This window comes from Nematolebias whitei, chromosome 6, assembly GCF_014905685.2.
Source record: "Nematolebias whitei isolate Nwh7 chromosome 6, NemWhi1, whole genome shotgun sequence".
NCBI classification, from domain to species: domain Eukaryota; kingdom Metazoa; phylum Chordata; class Actinopteri; order Cyprinodontiformes; family Rivulidae; genus Nematolebias; species Nematolebias whitei.
The window spans coordinates 36,046,904-36,064,033 of NC_056503.1; the positions used below are offsets into that span (position 1 = coordinate 36,046,904).

Below are 17,130 nucleotides of genomic sequence, written 5' to 3' on the forward strand. Positions count from 1 at the left end.
ATTTTGAGGAAAAACTGCAGCCATTTAGTTTCCATCATTTTGAAATTTTAAATTCTGCACTTTGATAAATGCCGATGTTCAGACATCCTTCTTTTGCCTTGTTTAAGTGCAATGAGGTCAGGATGTCTGCGGTGCATTTACTGTACGTAATCACATTTTTAATCTTTGTTGCGTTTTGTTCCAGACTCGTATTTGTGAGTACAATGTGGGAGTTGAACAGCACGAACAAACTGAATTTAATAAATCATTACCATAAAAATTTTGCTCCAATCCAAACATTTTGATTTGCAAAGAACTTTGTGATTAACGACCAACTGTGCAACACATTCAGCTGTTTCCCAGTTCCACCATCTTGTACTGCAGAAGGCAACAAATGTTTTTACGCTGCAGTGCCATAAAACGGTTTATTGCCGGGGCCCAGCTCACACCGAATGAGCTGGAGAGCAAAATGAAGACCGTCCAGAGCTCAGCAGACAGAAAGAAATCAGAGATCAACAGTGGCTTGGAGTCTGGGCTGGTGACTGATTCGTGACAAATAAACTGTCAAATTAAAACTATGATTGGCAACTTCAAATAAATCAATTCATGTGTTAAAATGAGCGATTTTCTTGTTAACTACCAACTAAAGCTGTGTGCTAAATTTGCTTCAGTGGTCTTTAATGTGTCAAACCCAAGAAGTACAGATTTATTTTTATGCCACATAAATAATAAAGCAGCTAAAGCTTCAGCGATCAACTGAACTTATTTGTCAGTGAATTAGCTAAAAGAACTAAAGGGTTGTTAAATGTAAGAAAGCAGCTTTTATTTCATACAACTTGTATGTTTCTGCTGTTTTAAATCAAGTCATCTCTTACACATTGATTGTTAATGTGCAGTTTTAGCATTTTTACTAAAAAACAAGCTTCAATAACAGAGGAATTAAACTTGCATTTAGAATTAAAAACAACTTCAAAAAGAAAAATGTTACATCAAGCCTGATGATGCTAAGCAGAGCAAGATTTCAAGTGTTTAAAAATCCACATTTTACTGACAATTTTGTTGTATTTGACAAATAATGTTTAGTTTTTTATACATTCTTTGAGTGTCAGATTATTCAAGTCAGTGTTTATGTTTGTGATTTTTATATCAGTGCTTGAAAAGTTAATTTCGGCTGTAAGACTTTGTCATTTCAAGACAATGCAGCATGTTCCTATCTCTAACTCCTGCCATAAAAATGTTCCTCGAATGGCTCCAGAGCATGAAACAGATAATTTTTAATTTATCCACATCTTCCCAAATGGGACTGAATTTAGGTTCAAGCTCAGTCAAGCTGATGAACTTCATCCCACGATGCCTTTCTTCTCAGGTGGAGGCCTCGTGTTAGAATTCAATGGCAATTTAATTAAAACATGTAACTTTTAATTACTTAACTAATTAATTTAATAAAGTGAAAATAGACTCAGAGATAAATTATTAGGATGGCAGCGTTCCGGCAGCAACACTCCACTTCTCACACACTTCATGACTTTTAAGCATTTGAACAAGTTTTTATTGCTCTCTGCTAAAGGACGGGCAATAATGTTTGAGCCTGTGTTTGTTAGCAAAATATCCCACAAACTGCTGGTTCAATTCCTAGGAAACTTGCAGAAAGTAATCAATGGATAATTAACTTTTGGAGTCAACCCAGCTCAAAATGGCTGCCACAGCCAACTCAACTTAGAAAATACAAAAATGGCTATAATTCAGTCAATTTAACTGATGTTATGCTGAAATTTAGGGTGGTTGAGAATCATCTACAACTCATGCTCCAAGGAGTAATTGTCATATTTATACAATCGTTTAAGGGTCTATAACAGGAGACTGTAACCTAGAGCCACATGTGGGCCCTCTGCGGGGGCTCTTTCAAGATTTGACCAAAACACAAAACTGATTTTATTGGTTTTTAAGACAACAACTAAAAGGACTAGTTTTAGCAGTTTTCCTGTAATTTATGTTGCAATTATGTGAATACTAGAAACATTACAAGCAGTAGAACATGCCGATAGTTTAATTCTGACCGGTTAGACGAGCTAACTTGTGCTCCTTGTGTTCTACCCTCCTCCTGGTTCGTGTAAGTTTGCTGCCTTGTCAGCCTTTTGTTTTGATTATAATAAATTCTTGATTATTATCCTCTGGGTCTCCGTGGTCTGCTTGCACCAATGGGTCTCTGACCTCGAAATCAACACACCTCCAGTCTAGGCCAATTGCTAGCTAACGTTAGCCCGTTTTTTCAAATAAATTTTCAGGCTTATAATGAAGTTTTTTTTTTTCATGAAAAACAGCATACCAGCGTGAAAGAATTCTACATTAGCCAACATTAAACCTATGTACTTTCACTTTGCACTTTATTACTTCAAAGTAGGATACTAAATCTTTCCACAATTAAAAATAAATAAATAAATCAGGCTTGCATAGTTCATTAGTTTTTAGAAATTGGGCAAAAGCTAGGTTTTTAATTCCTTCTTTACAAAAGAATGTCTTTTATTTAGTCTTAAAATGTAAAATTATTTAAATAGGCATCTCTGCAAACAATTTCAGAAGGAGTATCTGGAGGGCCCCATTTGATTGGATGATAAAAAACAAGGCGTATCTGGAGGGCCCCATTTGATTGGACGATAAACAAGGAGTTATTGGCAGATTGTGTTAACCACAGGCATATTATGTCTATGGCGTTAACCAGTTCAACATTGGCAGCGTCTTCATAAGTTCTTCAGTTTTAAACCTTCAGTTTAAAAAAAGAGCTGACGTAACTTACATAAAGAACCAGCAAATACCGTTAGCCAATCAGCGTTTGCCCTCTAGAAACGCCTATTCTCCAAAAACACCCACTTTTGGTCTGCAGAGAACCCCTTCTCAAAATATCAGTAAATGTTAAAATTCATTAAATATTTTTAGTTTTATAATGACATCCCTACTGGCCAGGAAAGAGCCCTCCAACAAACTTAAAGTGGTCCGTGGGCCACCGGTTGAGAATCACAAACAGGTTCTGTGACTCCGGACACGTTGGATTTAGAGAACGAAGGGGCGGAAATAGCTCTTTTGATTATAAAAAGGTTGTCCCTTAGTCTATTAAGTAAATTGCCATAATGTGTGTGTGTGTTGGGGGTGGGGGGGGGGTGTTCAGGTTATTTTTGTGGTCGTTCTGTCCTTGACTGTTTCCCCCACCTCCCAGCTGTGCTTCTTATTTGGTGGGGTGTTAGGTTAGAGGGGAGCTCCTGTCATAATGTGTGATTTTTGTTCTTACCTTCAGAGTTTTTCTTTTTTTGTGTGTGTGTTCATTTCTGTCTGTTTTCCCTTCATTTCACTTTCTTCATTCTACCTGCTTTTGATAATTATTTCCAGTCGTTTTTCATTTTACCAATTGGTCTCGAGTCTTTATAAGCTCTTCAGTTGTAGGATCACTGAGTTTGGGAATCTCTTAATGAAAGATTATTTGTGTTTGATGCTGGATCCGTATCCTGAGTTCTATTTCCATCGGAGATCCACCGAACAAGATAGAAATAGATTTCAAATAGCACTAATCTATGATAGTCTAGACATTTCTGCGCACACACAAAAACAACCATAACTTTATTTATAATTTGGTGAACTCCCACATTTCATCAGAAAGGCTGATCTGACCAGATGACTTAAGAAGTCCCCTCCTGGTTGCATGTTCATCAGGCAACCACATCATCACAAACTCATTTAACCACCACCCTATTTGCACTACACACTCAGGTTTGTCTGTTAGCAAAATATCTCATGAACCTATGGGTGAATTTTATTGAAATGTTCAGCTGATAATCGTTTGATATAAATCTACAACTGATTGTTTTGGAGTCACTCTGAATCAAGAAGGCTCCCACAGCTAATCATCATCAGCTGACACAAAAATTGATACAGCTCAGTTAATTTCTCAGATACCGACTTCAAGTTTGACGTGGAGTCATTTTCCACTCAACATTGTCATTATTTTATGATCAGACCAAAACGGTTGTAACAACTTTTATTAATATTTTCTGTCAAGATTTCAGTCTAAAGCTCTGACATGAAATGTGACGTATGTGATGCATTCCTTAAAGAAACTTTAGGTCATTAGGTTTCAGTGATTCCTCCACGAACATAACTCTTTTCTATGCTGACAGCAACATACACAAAACAGGGGAATAAAAGCATAAATTTCAGCAAATCAGACAGAAGCCAATAAAAAATAAATAAATAAAAGAAGGCAACAAAAGCATTTTTACAACTGTATCTCCTAAAAGATAATCACATACAGCTATTAAAAATAAGAGTTTGCTTTAAATTAAAATTAATTATGCATCAGCTCCTAAATGCGATAGAAAGATTGCAAGCAAACGCGGCGTAAGAAAAGATAAGAGAAGACTGGGACATGTTAGCTTTGCTTATTGTATGGGGGGGGGGGGGGGGCATGAAGCGGAACATCAATTTCAATTTGCGAAAAGAAAAACTTTGCTTCTGCAGAAGAGTCACCTTGAGATTTGGTTAGAGGGACATCAGAGGAGCTCGCACTCAGCAGATAATTGCACATTTCCCATCTGAAACATAATTCTTAATTTTTTATTTATTTATTTGGGGGGGGGGGTGTAAACAAAGCTTAATTTATTCCAGTGTTTTAAATTTTTCCACATTTATCGAACCTTTAAATTTCCTCATCGACATCCAGCACTTGCCCTCTATCTGGTAAACATCAATCTCTGATTAAATAGAGTAATAAACATCAAGCAGCAACATGGCTGACATTAGAGCCCACGGTGCCGTTCGCAGCGTCTCTCAGGTTTGGAGTTAATCACCTCCCAAATGCGAGTCTCTTCTCCCTGACACAGGATTAACAGGCTGGCTGTGTGCGCCTTCATTAATGCAGATTTCTCTGGGTCATACGGCAGCAGTTGGAGATAATTGTGTCGTGGTTATCACAGGCTTCAGGTGCTTCATGGAACATGACTTGGCATTTTTCCCCCTCCCCTCCAACACTGAAAGTCATGCAGTATAGGCCAAAAAACATTTTGGGTGTATTTTTTTTTCTAAAACTCATGATTTGTTTATAATTACTCTGTTTTTTATTGTGTAAAGAAATCCAGCAAGTCACACTCAGTCTTGTACAACAAACTTTGTACAACAGTTGGCTTTATATTATACGACGGAGCTTTAGGGCCACACTAAATTGATTTTTTTAAAATTACATTGCCACGCTAAGAAAAAAATAATTAAAAGCCATAAAATTGCGAGAATAAAGTTGTAGTATTACAAGAATAAAAAGTCGAATAAAGTCTTACGAAAATAGTCGTACGAGACTCCCCCCCCCCCCCCCCCCCATGAGTCAGATCCATGAGGTGACCTGTCTGTCAATCAATCTAGTAGGCCTGTCAGCAAATGACTAATCCAAAGCTAAATAAGTCATCAACACTTGCTCTTCTCAAGGGTGGACGTCTCCTCCTCTCCCTCTGCTTTGCTTTTGCTCTGTCCTGTCTGTGAAACTGCTTTAGAGCCTCTCTTCTACAAATCTTCCAAATCATAACTATGGACTTGTTTTGATCAGTTGGTCCCTCAACACAATTGATAACATTTCTTTGAAGAGAAGACCGGTTTTAAGCAAGCCGATTTGCCCTGTTGGCACACACGTAGCTGGATCTCTCATCGACTTGGAAGACTTGATGACGTGTCTATCTCTACCGTCATCTGTGGATTTTAAGGACATATTTATGATTGGATTTATGATAACTGGTTCCTGCATTTTGGATTCGGCTGATTCCTGGTCAATCAACAATCAAGGAAGTTGTCAGTAGCAAATCTGGACCTGGTCAGGCTGCCTGCCTTATATGATGGCTTGGTTCGTGCCTCGAGCACCCAGACTCTTGGCAGAATGGATCAGATCTCGGGGATTATTCTCAGGCACGTTCCTTTGGTATGGTCATTTAATTTGGATGTTTTGGAACTGAGTGGGGGCAGCACGGTGGCGCAACTGGTAGAGCTGCTGCCTCTCAGCGAGCAGGTCCTTGGTTCAAACCCCGGTCCAGGGGCCTTTCTGGGTGGAGTTTGCATGTTCTCTCCGTGCATGCGTGGGTTTTCTCCGGGTACTCCGGTTTCCTCCCACAGACCAAAAACATGCATGTTAGGCTGATTGGTAACTCTAAATTGTCCCTAGGTGTGAGTGAGAGAGTGAATGCTTGTTTGTCTCGTGTGTCTCTATGTGGCCCTGTGATGGACTTGCGACCCGTTCAGGGTGTACCCCGCCCCTCGCACAGTGATTGCTGGACATGGGCACCAGCGACCCCCGTGACCCAAAATAAAGTAAAGATAATGGATGAATGGAACTGAGTGGACCAACACAGACTCAAGTTAGATGTCATTAAAGTTCTGCCTGTCCCCAAAACAATCACGTTTTTCTGAATTCGACTCCCTGACTGGCCTTGACAGGGCATCTTTTCTCAACCCGCCTGGAAAGTTTTGTAAACCTGATGCTCTACCCCCTCTCTCTCATCGTACTGAGGAATTTCCATGGAGTTTTCAGAGGAGCCCAGCTGAATAAACATTCGGTCATCATTTCAGGACTCTGGGTTTGTCTCTGGTCATCCTTGACAACCCCCGAGTGTGCACAGATCTCTCCAGAGGAAACCATTTGAACAGTGATTTTATCTGAACTCTGCAGTGCATCTGTGTGTCATCTCTGGCTGTTCACTGCCCTTGCCCTTCAGACTGGCAATTTGCTTACGCACCTACTGGATTGACTGACATGTCGCGTCGTGGAACCGACTCGTTGAAATAAATAAATAAAAAGAACTATCAAAAAAATAAAAAATACTCGTACGGTTTCTCGTAATTCTACAACTTTATTCTCGTAATTCTAAGACTAGTACAATTCTATGACTTAATTTTTTTTTAGCGTGGCCCTAAATCTCCATCTTAGTATTAAAACCACGTTATAGAATTTATAAAAAACAGTATCAAAGCAAAACATGTTTCAAGTATAAAGTAGTAAGTGCAGAAGTATTCATTAGACAAAAAACAGGTTGAATCAAGCTAATGAGTCTATAAAATGTTCCAAATGTGTTGAAAATGACATGCCCAATAATATGTCATGCATCATTGGGCACTTTTAAGTGGGTATACTGGCATTCCTAAGCTTTTCTAGTGGGTACTATAAGGCTTGAGGGCAAAGTCAAAACCTTTCAGGCTTAAAAATGGCCCAGGCAGCAAGAAAAACGCACCAAAAATAAAAATAAATAAATAGGATCCAGAAGTTGCAGAGCTACATAAAAAAAAAAAAAAAAAAAGATATACATATATATATATATATATATATATATATATATATATATACTTTTTCAAAAACATGGTTCTTAAAGCTTCACAGCAGAAAGACATGGTTTCCACTTTCCTCAACTACCAACATAAAACAGTCCATCTGTTTTAAACCACCCAGCTTTTAAAACATTAGCCTGTACCATTTCTAATTAAGAGGGGTGGAGCCAACATTTAAATTTTCTATATAAAAATAACACTCACTTAACTAAATTAAATCTCTAGAGAAAACAAAAATTTTAAAACAATAATTTAAACAATTTAAAGCTAAACAACAATGTAAACCCAACCAGAATCCAAAACATCTCCCCTCCCTCTCAATCAGTGTGGTTTTTCCCAACGAGGCTGATTGAAAACACCAGTTCCTTGGCAGCACTGCTCATGGGCACGTTTCCATGGCAACACATGACTCGGTGACCTCAAAGAGAAGGAGAGAATGATCAGAACAACAAAATCTTAAAGTTAAATTAATTAAGCCTTTTCCCAAATACAAACAAAAAGTACATTTATGCATTAAATTAATTTAGATCAATACATGCAGCACCTGTTAGTGAGGGGGTAAATCCCTCACATGTATACTTTGTATACCTGCACAGACTACACCCCTGCATATACCTATCAAATCTACATCAAGCTTCATTATTACAGTAAACAGATTGCATTTATATTTTATCTTCTCTACGTTGGCCTCTCAAAGTGTTTTTACCCTACAAGCCTCAACCACAGTAGCATGTGCTGCACCTAACCCTAAAAACACACTCACCTGGAGCAGCATGGACTTCAGTGTTAAGGTCAAAATGTTTAAAAAGCCAGGATTAAGCTGCCAACCTTCTGATTAACAGATGGCTGCTCCTCTTCCTGAGCCACAGCTGCTCCAGTGGAGCCTGATGGATCATTTGACATCATGTGGTCAACTCTGTCTTCATGTGGGGATGAGATAATGGTTTGAACTGGGGGACAGGAAAAGCTAACTGAACGAGGCAATGGTTTTAATTTTATTTGAATATTTTACTTGACATGTCCTACCTGATACTGCTAAAAAGTATGTGCACCCCTTTTTACCATTGATGCTTGTGGCTTTTTTTTTTTTTTTTTTTTTAAGTAGAAGAAGCCATTAAAGAAAAACTGCTCTAGAATAACTGGGGGATTTTCACAGACATCAAGGTGACCCTAGCAAATTTCAGCCAAGTGTGACTATTGCTTTCTACAGTCACCAAAATCATCTTGTCCACCTGTAATGAAGATTTCAGCCACCATTAGGAACTGGTAAAAAAAATCATTGGGAAGCTCAACACATTGGTGATGGAACGGTAGTGGAGCATTCAATTGGTTGCTGAATGTCTCACCAGTCCTTTACTCATTGGAAATGGGTCAGACCTTAACATTGACTCATTATTCTGCAGATAGGATATCAGATTGGGGAAAGACACTTGAAATATTGCCATGTTTGGCATATTTAGGTAATCTAACATACATTTTCTGGTGCCTGTGGATTTTAAATGGACTCAAGACACCACTAAACTTGGGCTAATCCATAGGGTTCAATATGACGTTGGTCCACCCTTTGCAGCTAGAACAGCTTCAACACTTCTGAGAAGGCTGTCCACAAGGTTTAGGAGTGCATTTATGGGGATTTTTGACCATTCTTTCAGAAGTGCATTTGTGAGGTCACATACTGATGTTGGATGAGAAGGCCTGGCTCTCAGTGTCCGCTTTAATTCATCCCAAAGGTGTTCTATCGGGTTGAAGTCAGGACTCTGTGCAGGCCAGTCAAGTTCATCCACACCAGACTCTGCCATCCATGTCTTTATGGACCTTGCTTTGTGCACTGGTGCACAGTCATGCTGGAAGAGGAAGGGGCCAGCTCCAAACTGTTCCCACAAAGTTGGGAGCATGGGATTGTCCAAAATGTCTTGGTATGCTGAAGCAGTCAGAGTTCCTTTCACTGGAACTAAGGGGCCAAGCCCAACTCCTGAAAAACAACCCCACACCTTAATCCCCCCTCCACCAAACTTTACACTTGGCACAATGCAGTCAGACAAGTACCGTTCTCCTGGCAACCGCCAAACCCAGACTCGTCCATCAGATTGCCAGATGGAGAAGCACAATTTGTCACTCCAGCGAACGTGCACCCACTGCTCTAGAGTCCAGTGGCGGCATGCTTTACACCACTGCATCCGATGCTTTGCATTGCACTTGGTGATGTATGGCTTGGATGCAGCTGTTCGACCATGGAAACCCTTTCCATGAAGCTCTCTGTGCACTGTTCTTGAGCTAATGTGAAGACCACATGATGTTTGGAGGTCTGTAGTGACTGACTCTGCAGAAAGTTGGCGACCTCTTTGCACTATTCGTCTCAGCATCCGCTGACCCCGCTCCGTCATTTCATGTGGCCTATCACTTCGTGGCTGAGTTGCTGTCATTCCCAAACACTTCCATTTTCTTACAATACAACTGATAGTTGACTGTGGAATATTTAGGAGCGAGGAAATTTCATGACTGGATTTGTTGCATAGGTGGCATCCTATCAGTTCCACGCTGGAACTTACTGAGCTCCCGAGAGCGACCCATTCTTTCACAAATGTTTGTAAAAACAGTCTGCATGCCTAGGTGCTTCATTTTATACACCTGTGGCCATGGAAGTGATTGGAACACCTGATTCTGATCATTTGGATGGGTGAGCAAATACGTTTGGCAATGTAGTGTAAGTAAAAATGTTAATCCTGAGCTTAATTTGTACTAAAAAGCAGTGATACTGAGGGAGATGGTTCCGATAAAGCTTGCTGCATTTTTGCCTTTGTTCACCCCGTTTAATCCCACAGAATTTAATTATACCTCAGCCAGTCCAAGTGGTACATGCCATCAATCTTAATCAATTAATTAGCCAACTAAACAAGCCACGCTTAAACATCCACTCACTCTTAATTTCCCCATTGTGCTAATTACGCTTAAACGTGTCATTCCAAATTAAAACTGAACATTTAAACTGGATTAGTAACATCAAACTAAAACATCACCCTTCTGCATTCACGATGCACCAAATGAACTTCTTCATAATACAAACTATGTGACTTCAAACTTAAAAATGAATAAATGTAGTTGAAATCCCACATATTGCCATGTTTCACACAAAAAAAATAAAAATCAGCCAATTATTACACAGCTATTTAATGGTCCTTGAGAGAAGCATTACATTTCAATGATTGTATGAGTAAGAGAGAAAAGTGGCTGGTTTCGAAGGTTAGACTACTCCCATTAAAGTTTGAATAATGTTATTGACCTTTACCTGGAACGGATCACTTAAAGTAATGGGAAATGGCGGTCCTGACAGAATTATGATGACAGAATAGCTTATGGTTATGAATTAGGTCTTGTTCCTCAAAATGCCTATCAATTTGTCAAATCACTAACACCAAGTGTTCAGCTGGAAACTAACGCTCCCCCGCCCCCGCCATCCCCGCGCATGCAGGTGTCAGTCATTGTGTCGTTTAAAATGTTTCTCGCCTCTATCTGCGCCACAACGTGCATGTCGGTTACTGATAGGAGCTCAGATTGCTGTCGCCGCTGCCATTCACCCACATCGAATCCACCGCCGTACAATATTTTTGCTGAAACTTAAGAGCTTTTTTCTCCTTTGTGATTTTGACAGCCGTCAGCAGCTCGGGGTGAAGCCATCAGGTTCATCCCGGCTAATGTAGTCAGCTGCTTAAACAAGCAGAGTGAGTTTGGTGGCAAATATAAGTTAATATGTTATACAGTGCATTTAGTCTCAGATAAATGACAGAACTACAAAGTGAGACCACTTTTTAAGACACCGGTCGAAAGGCAGACGTATTATGGTTTGCTCTTCTGTTAACTTTCTATCTGGGTCATAACTTCTGATTCGCTGAAGATATTATAATAAAACAATACCCATTTGCATCATCACTAGATGGAGTGCGATGTACACTTTTCATCCCACCAGCTCTATGATCAAGGTCCAAGTTTATATGCAGGGCTTAATTTGAGCTGGATCCTGTCTGAACATGATCTGGGAACTCTCTTATTTTGACAGGGTGTGTTCCGGTAACTGTTTGCTTGGATCTGGTAACTCTCAGGCTTACTAATAATAAAGTTATGAACAAATGACTGCCTCGAATGAATAAAACCTATATTGGATATGTAATCTGAAAATAATTACATAAACCCTCATTTTAAACATAACAGCCACTTACAAGCTTCTTAATTTCAATCAGAGCTGCCTCTTCAAGTAAGAATTTCCGCTTCTACCCTTAAAAAAATCTCTGCCCCTAAAAGCTCAGTGATGAGCAATTTAATTAAAAACACAAAAATATAATTAAACAACACAACTAAATTGTAAATCAGTTTTACAGTTTGAGTCATTATTTAATTTTTTATTATTTATTAAAAATCTGAGAGAAAGGTTTGACGGGCAATCACATTATGTACATCACGTATGAATCCAACTGCGCCAATTTGTCATAAAACAGCAATAAAAATGTTGAAAAGACAATCTAGTTTACTTTCATTACTAAAAAGTGTTCTTGTACAATTAAACAACTGAGAATTGACGCACATGAAGGCAATGGAGATACTACTGGAGTAGGTGTGAGTGGTGTGGGTGAGTGCCGGGCTACCCAGACTGTCGTACCCGAGCAGGAGCACACAGCCAGCCTGAGGAGGAGCCTGGGCATTTCACATGTGGAGGAGGACAACAACAAGCAGGACAGTGAATTCAGTGGAGTAGGGTCAGGCACAGAACCATCAAGTGGTGGGGGTGTGTGGCTTAGGATGCTTGAGAGAAGCGGAGCATGCTCTATTCACACAAGGAGAGCTGTTGATCAGGCTGCTTCTTGTTGCTCTCTAAAATAGTTATTGAATCACAAGTGTTTACAAATGAAGGTAAACGTAGATGTTTAACAACCCATTAAAATTCACCAGAATGCAGGAAATGGCATCTAGTTTATTAAAAACTTTCTGGGTGTGGAGCCCCGCCCAGCTATTTGCTTTCCATTTGTTGAGTCTTTGTGTGTCCCAGCCATTGCTATAATAATAATAATAATAATAATAAAAATAATGTGTTAGGTGTTGTCATCGTTGTATGTTCCCATACATTGGTGAAACTGGCTTTCTGCATTTAACCCTTCCACCCCCAGGTGGAGCAGTGGGCAGCTATTGGAAACACTTGGGGCACAATTGGGGATAGGGTGTGCTGCTCAGAGACACCACAAGATGTGCAATGACTGGGGATCGAACCTGGGACTTTTGGGTCCTATAGATTGCTTTATAATAGTTTGTCAACTGGCGTACAGTATGATGTGTCGTTTGTGGTACTTTAGTATTGATTAAGAGAGAGCCACACACCTCTTTAAACATTGATATCTTTTTATTAAGACAAGAACTCTTCTGATTTTTTTTTTCCTTTTGTAAAAATGTTGGCGCGAACCGATACAAAATATGCATGGTCATGTGAGAAACATCGTCTTCACTATGCAAAAGAAAGGAAAAACAAAAAAACCTCACCTGAAAACAGAATTGTATTCTTTTTGTTTTTAGGAATCAACAATGAAAATAATCATTTCCGGGTTATAAAACAATCCCTTTTCCAGTTCCGCTCCCCCTCCCCAGGAATGAAACTGAAAGTTCATCCAAATATCGAAGAGGTTACAGATCATTCATAAAACTTCATGTCACAGTAAATACACCATCTTCAGTCATGAAAGGTTAAAGCGTGGATCGACTGAATGAAAACAGGCTGACTGGCTGTCATCACGTCCTAAAATTACTAAATAACCAATACCGTAAAAGAGCGAAACGTTACAGTGGAAGAAGTCATCTCATGAACATCGCTGTGGTTTTCGTTAACACTGACTGTACATCGTTTTCGTCTGCTTAACAAATCTAGTTTTCTTTGTTAACTAGGTCTATGCAAAATAATATTTAACATTTACCGTTAACAGTGCACCATATTAAACACAGAAACATGTACAACTGAGAGAGAAGGGGAAAAAAACATGTACATCTTGTGATTTCTTTACTTTTTCATTAGCTGTGGTACTATAGTATATACTCGGGGCTTAATATTTGCATTCTACCTGAGATGCAAAACAAACCACAAATATTAACACTCATAAACCTGAGAGAGTAAAAAAAACATTCTAGATATCATGTATGAACAAATCATAACTTAAAATTTATGACAATCTTTTAAAGTTAAACCATTAAAAGCAACAAGTTATCTTTTTTTAAAGATAAATATCAATCCCAGAATAACATTTGTCATGCACATTACTGTTCCCATGACACCAAAACTCTACAATCCAGAAAATAATAATAATATATATATATATTTTTGCTTATTATAGCTTTTAGGACTGTATTCCTCTCAGAAAGTACTATCAGCCTTGACTTTGGAAATATCCAAATAAATAACAAATGCAGTGAAGCTGACAAAATAATTCTGGCCTAATGTTTTTTGTTGTTGTTGTCATAACTCCAGCCTGGCGTATACCGTTTATCAACTAAATAAAATTTAAAAAAATCAGCACCGAACTAATTTCACTTGTATATTTTGCAGATCCTAACTAAGATGTACGTCTATGGTGCATGAATACAGACAATTCGGCTGAATATTGGCCTGAAAGGACAAATATATGTACAAGATATACTGCAGAGTACATGAGAATACTGTTGAGTCTAACCAAATGCCTCAAAATCAGAAGACGACATTACTCTAAGTCCCTCACTTTTTTAATGTATCAAGCGGTCCATTTTAAGGCAGTGGTTATCCTTTTTCTATCTGATCTATCTACAACAGGTAAGATATTAATTGTTCATAACCTTACTTCAGAACCTCACACGCAGAAATCTGAACGTTTTGCTTTGATGCTAAGCTAAGTGTAGCTGCTGGTCAGAACGTTGCAGTTATTACAGAGACGTTAACGCAAAGATATCAGTAATTACAGCAGTGTCAGTCGCTTAGCAAAACAAGCAAAACATGTTTTTTAAAGTGCCAAATAATTTTCCCTTTAGATAATTGATGCAAAATTAACTGCAAGTTGCGCCCATTTGTTCTGTAGACGTACAATCTCTGTATTATGATGCATAATTCTGTGTGAGATGGTACTGTTACTTCAGGTGCACTGCAGCCGTCGATTTTAGGCATTTAGGGAATATCCATTATTTCACCAGATGCGCTACAGTGTACTCAACTAACTTCTCTCTGCGGTTTGTTGTAGACAAAGGCCACAGCTTACTGAGCAAATGAAGAATAGAGAACTTCGATTAGAGGAAGAAAACAGAGAAACAGGTTTTCAAAATAAGACAGCCTGTGTAGACTTCTGGTTGTTTATCAAATCATTATGTTAGCATTAGTGGTACCAAGTTAGAAGTCAAATGGTGCATCAGATAAAAATGAACATGCTTTGTGACACCACACTTACTTTTTTATTTTATTTTATAAAAATAGCACATGAAAATGAATTAATAGAGGAGGAGGACTTGAATAACTTTGTCATTAAATACGATGAAAAATCCGTGATTTTGCCAGCTGAGTTTGACTTGTACATTCAGACCAATAAAACCATTTGATTTTGAAATACTGCTGGCCTGATTTGAAGCAGCTTGGAGGAAATTTTATAAGCCTGGTCTCAGTGGACCTCTGGCTGTAAATGTCAGGACTTGAAATCACTAAAGGGTTGGTTGCAGCTTGCAGCCTGGTGGAAAAGCATATATAACATGACTCCTGCTTCACTTTTATGAGCAAATACATTCTTAGACAAGCATGATTACTCCAAACTGTTACGTGAGTAATCAACGGTGAACCTGACGTCGAAGGGGCTGCGTGTAATCTGTCTCTTCGTCAAAAAAACAATCAGACCTGCATTTAAATGTGATGAACTTGCAGGCACCGCAGGACTTTGACCCAGCGGGGAGAAATGACTTGACAATGTGTGTCGTTTACTAAACCATGGTGATTACTCAGAAAGGACAAAAAAAAGAAGGTAGTTGCAACTGGCTAATAAGGTCTGGTTACATGAGCTAAAAGCTACCCGCAGCACACATAGACAAATACCAGACCCCCTTCGTATTTTTTTTAACCTCCTAAAAAAATGGCAAAAGCAACAAAAAGTCAAGTAGAGTACATGGAGAAAAATTCAATACAACAAGCATGTGAAAGAAAACCAACAAAAGAAATAGAACAAGGCACAAAATTTTCTGTAAAATAATTAAACTGTACAGAATAGGACCCGGCAGTCCAGGAAGGGTCAGATAGGAGACTAAGCAACACGTCTTCTTACCACATGGCCATGCCAGTCCTACTTTTCACTGTTTTCCTTCTCCTCTACCCTCTAATCCAAGTTGTCTCGTTACCAATCAGAGTTGGACTCAATGCTCCCACAGCACCATCCCCTCCCAACTCTCCAGGTTAGATATAATACTCCTTCTTCTCGTCTGTGTTGGTGTGTCCTCCTTCTGCGTTGATGATCGCCGTGTCAGCATCGGCTGCATCGTCCGCTCCTTTGGCTTCATGTGTGAAGTAGGTTCCTGCAACAAAGAATACAGACAAGTTACCAGCGTGACTCCTGCACCTTTTCAACTCTTCAGGCGTGCTCATGACCAGTTCTGCTTATTTACCTTTGTGTCTGGCGAAGTATCGACCAAGAACAATGAGCGCACAGAGGATGGCAAACATGACAACGGCAACTACCCCTCCGATCACAGCATGGTCAATTTTCTGTGGTGCCCCTTCTCCAGCTCTGGAGTCTAAAACAAACAAACAAACAAATAAAAATACAAGATAATTAACTAAATGTATTTATTCACTAGAAAATTATCTAATCAGAAACAAAACTAGAAGTAGGGTCTACACAGATAGGGATCCCTGTGCAAGTCCGTTCGTCCGTCCGTCCGTCCGTCCGTCCGTCCGTCCGTCCATCCATCCATCATCTTCTGCTTATTCCAAAGTCGAGCCACCGGGGCAGCAATTTGAGCAGGGAGGCTCAGACATCTCTTTCCACAGTCACCTCTTTCAGCTCTTCTGGAAGGACCCCAAGGCGTACCCAGGCCAACCGAGAGACGTAGTTTCTCCAGCGTGTCCTGGGTTTTCCCACTGAGTCTCCTCCCAGTTGGACATGCCCGAAGCACCTCAATTGGCTCCTTTCGACGTGGAGGAGCAATGGTTCTACTCCTAGTCTCTCCCGGATCACTGAACTTCTCACCCTATCTCGTGAACAAAACCCTGAGATACTTCTGAAATATACCTATGAAAGTGCCAGCCACATTAGCCTGCTAAGAGAAATAGGTTGGTTCTATCTTGAAGCATGAACAAAGTAAAGGTGAAATACGTAAAAGTTTCTTCCTAAATTTGTAAACTTTGGAAGAAAACCCGTTCCAATCATATGATAATGTAACGTAAAATGGTTCATGAAGCGTGATGTGTGATTCATATGTAAATTTACATCCCACGAATGGTTCAGCTTTTATAAATCCTGCCAACTAAGGCTTTCAATACAGTGAAGTTGTTGTTTCTGGGGTGATTGTTCATGTTTAAAAGCTAAAAGTTATCTATGTGTTTCTATGCTCAGTTCTCAAGGTACTACATGTTTTAAATACAGGCACATCTAAAAATAAAAAAATAAAAAAATAAAAATAGAATATTGTGAATAAGTTCAATTTTTTTTGTCAAGAACTTTAGAAAGTGAAACTCATATATTATATAGAATAGTTTTGTCATTGCACCAAAGTACAACACAATTTCAGTTTATTTCCCAAAGTGCAAGTAAAAACAGTATATATATATATATA

At 39.1% G+C, this 17,130-nt stretch overlaps 1 protein-coding gene across 1 annotated transcript in view; it reads right to left on the reverse strand.

Annotated features, from left to right (window-relative positions):
* Positions 1–15,594: 15,594 nt before the first annotated feature.
* Positions 15,595–17,130, reverse strand: part of cadm1b (cell adhesion molecule 1b) — a 94,526-nt gene continuing 92,990 nt past the window's right edge. Inside the window, exons 9-10 of the mRNA XM_037678231.1 lie at positions 15,961–16,089; positions 15,595–15,870 (exon numbers count right to left, since the gene is read on the reverse strand). Coding sequence (XP_037534159.1) covers positions 15,752–15,870; positions 15,961–16,089 — 248 coding nt within the window. The 3' untranslated portion in view covers positions 15,595–15,751. The remainder of the gene's footprint in view (positions 15,871–15,960; positions 16,090–17,130) is intronic.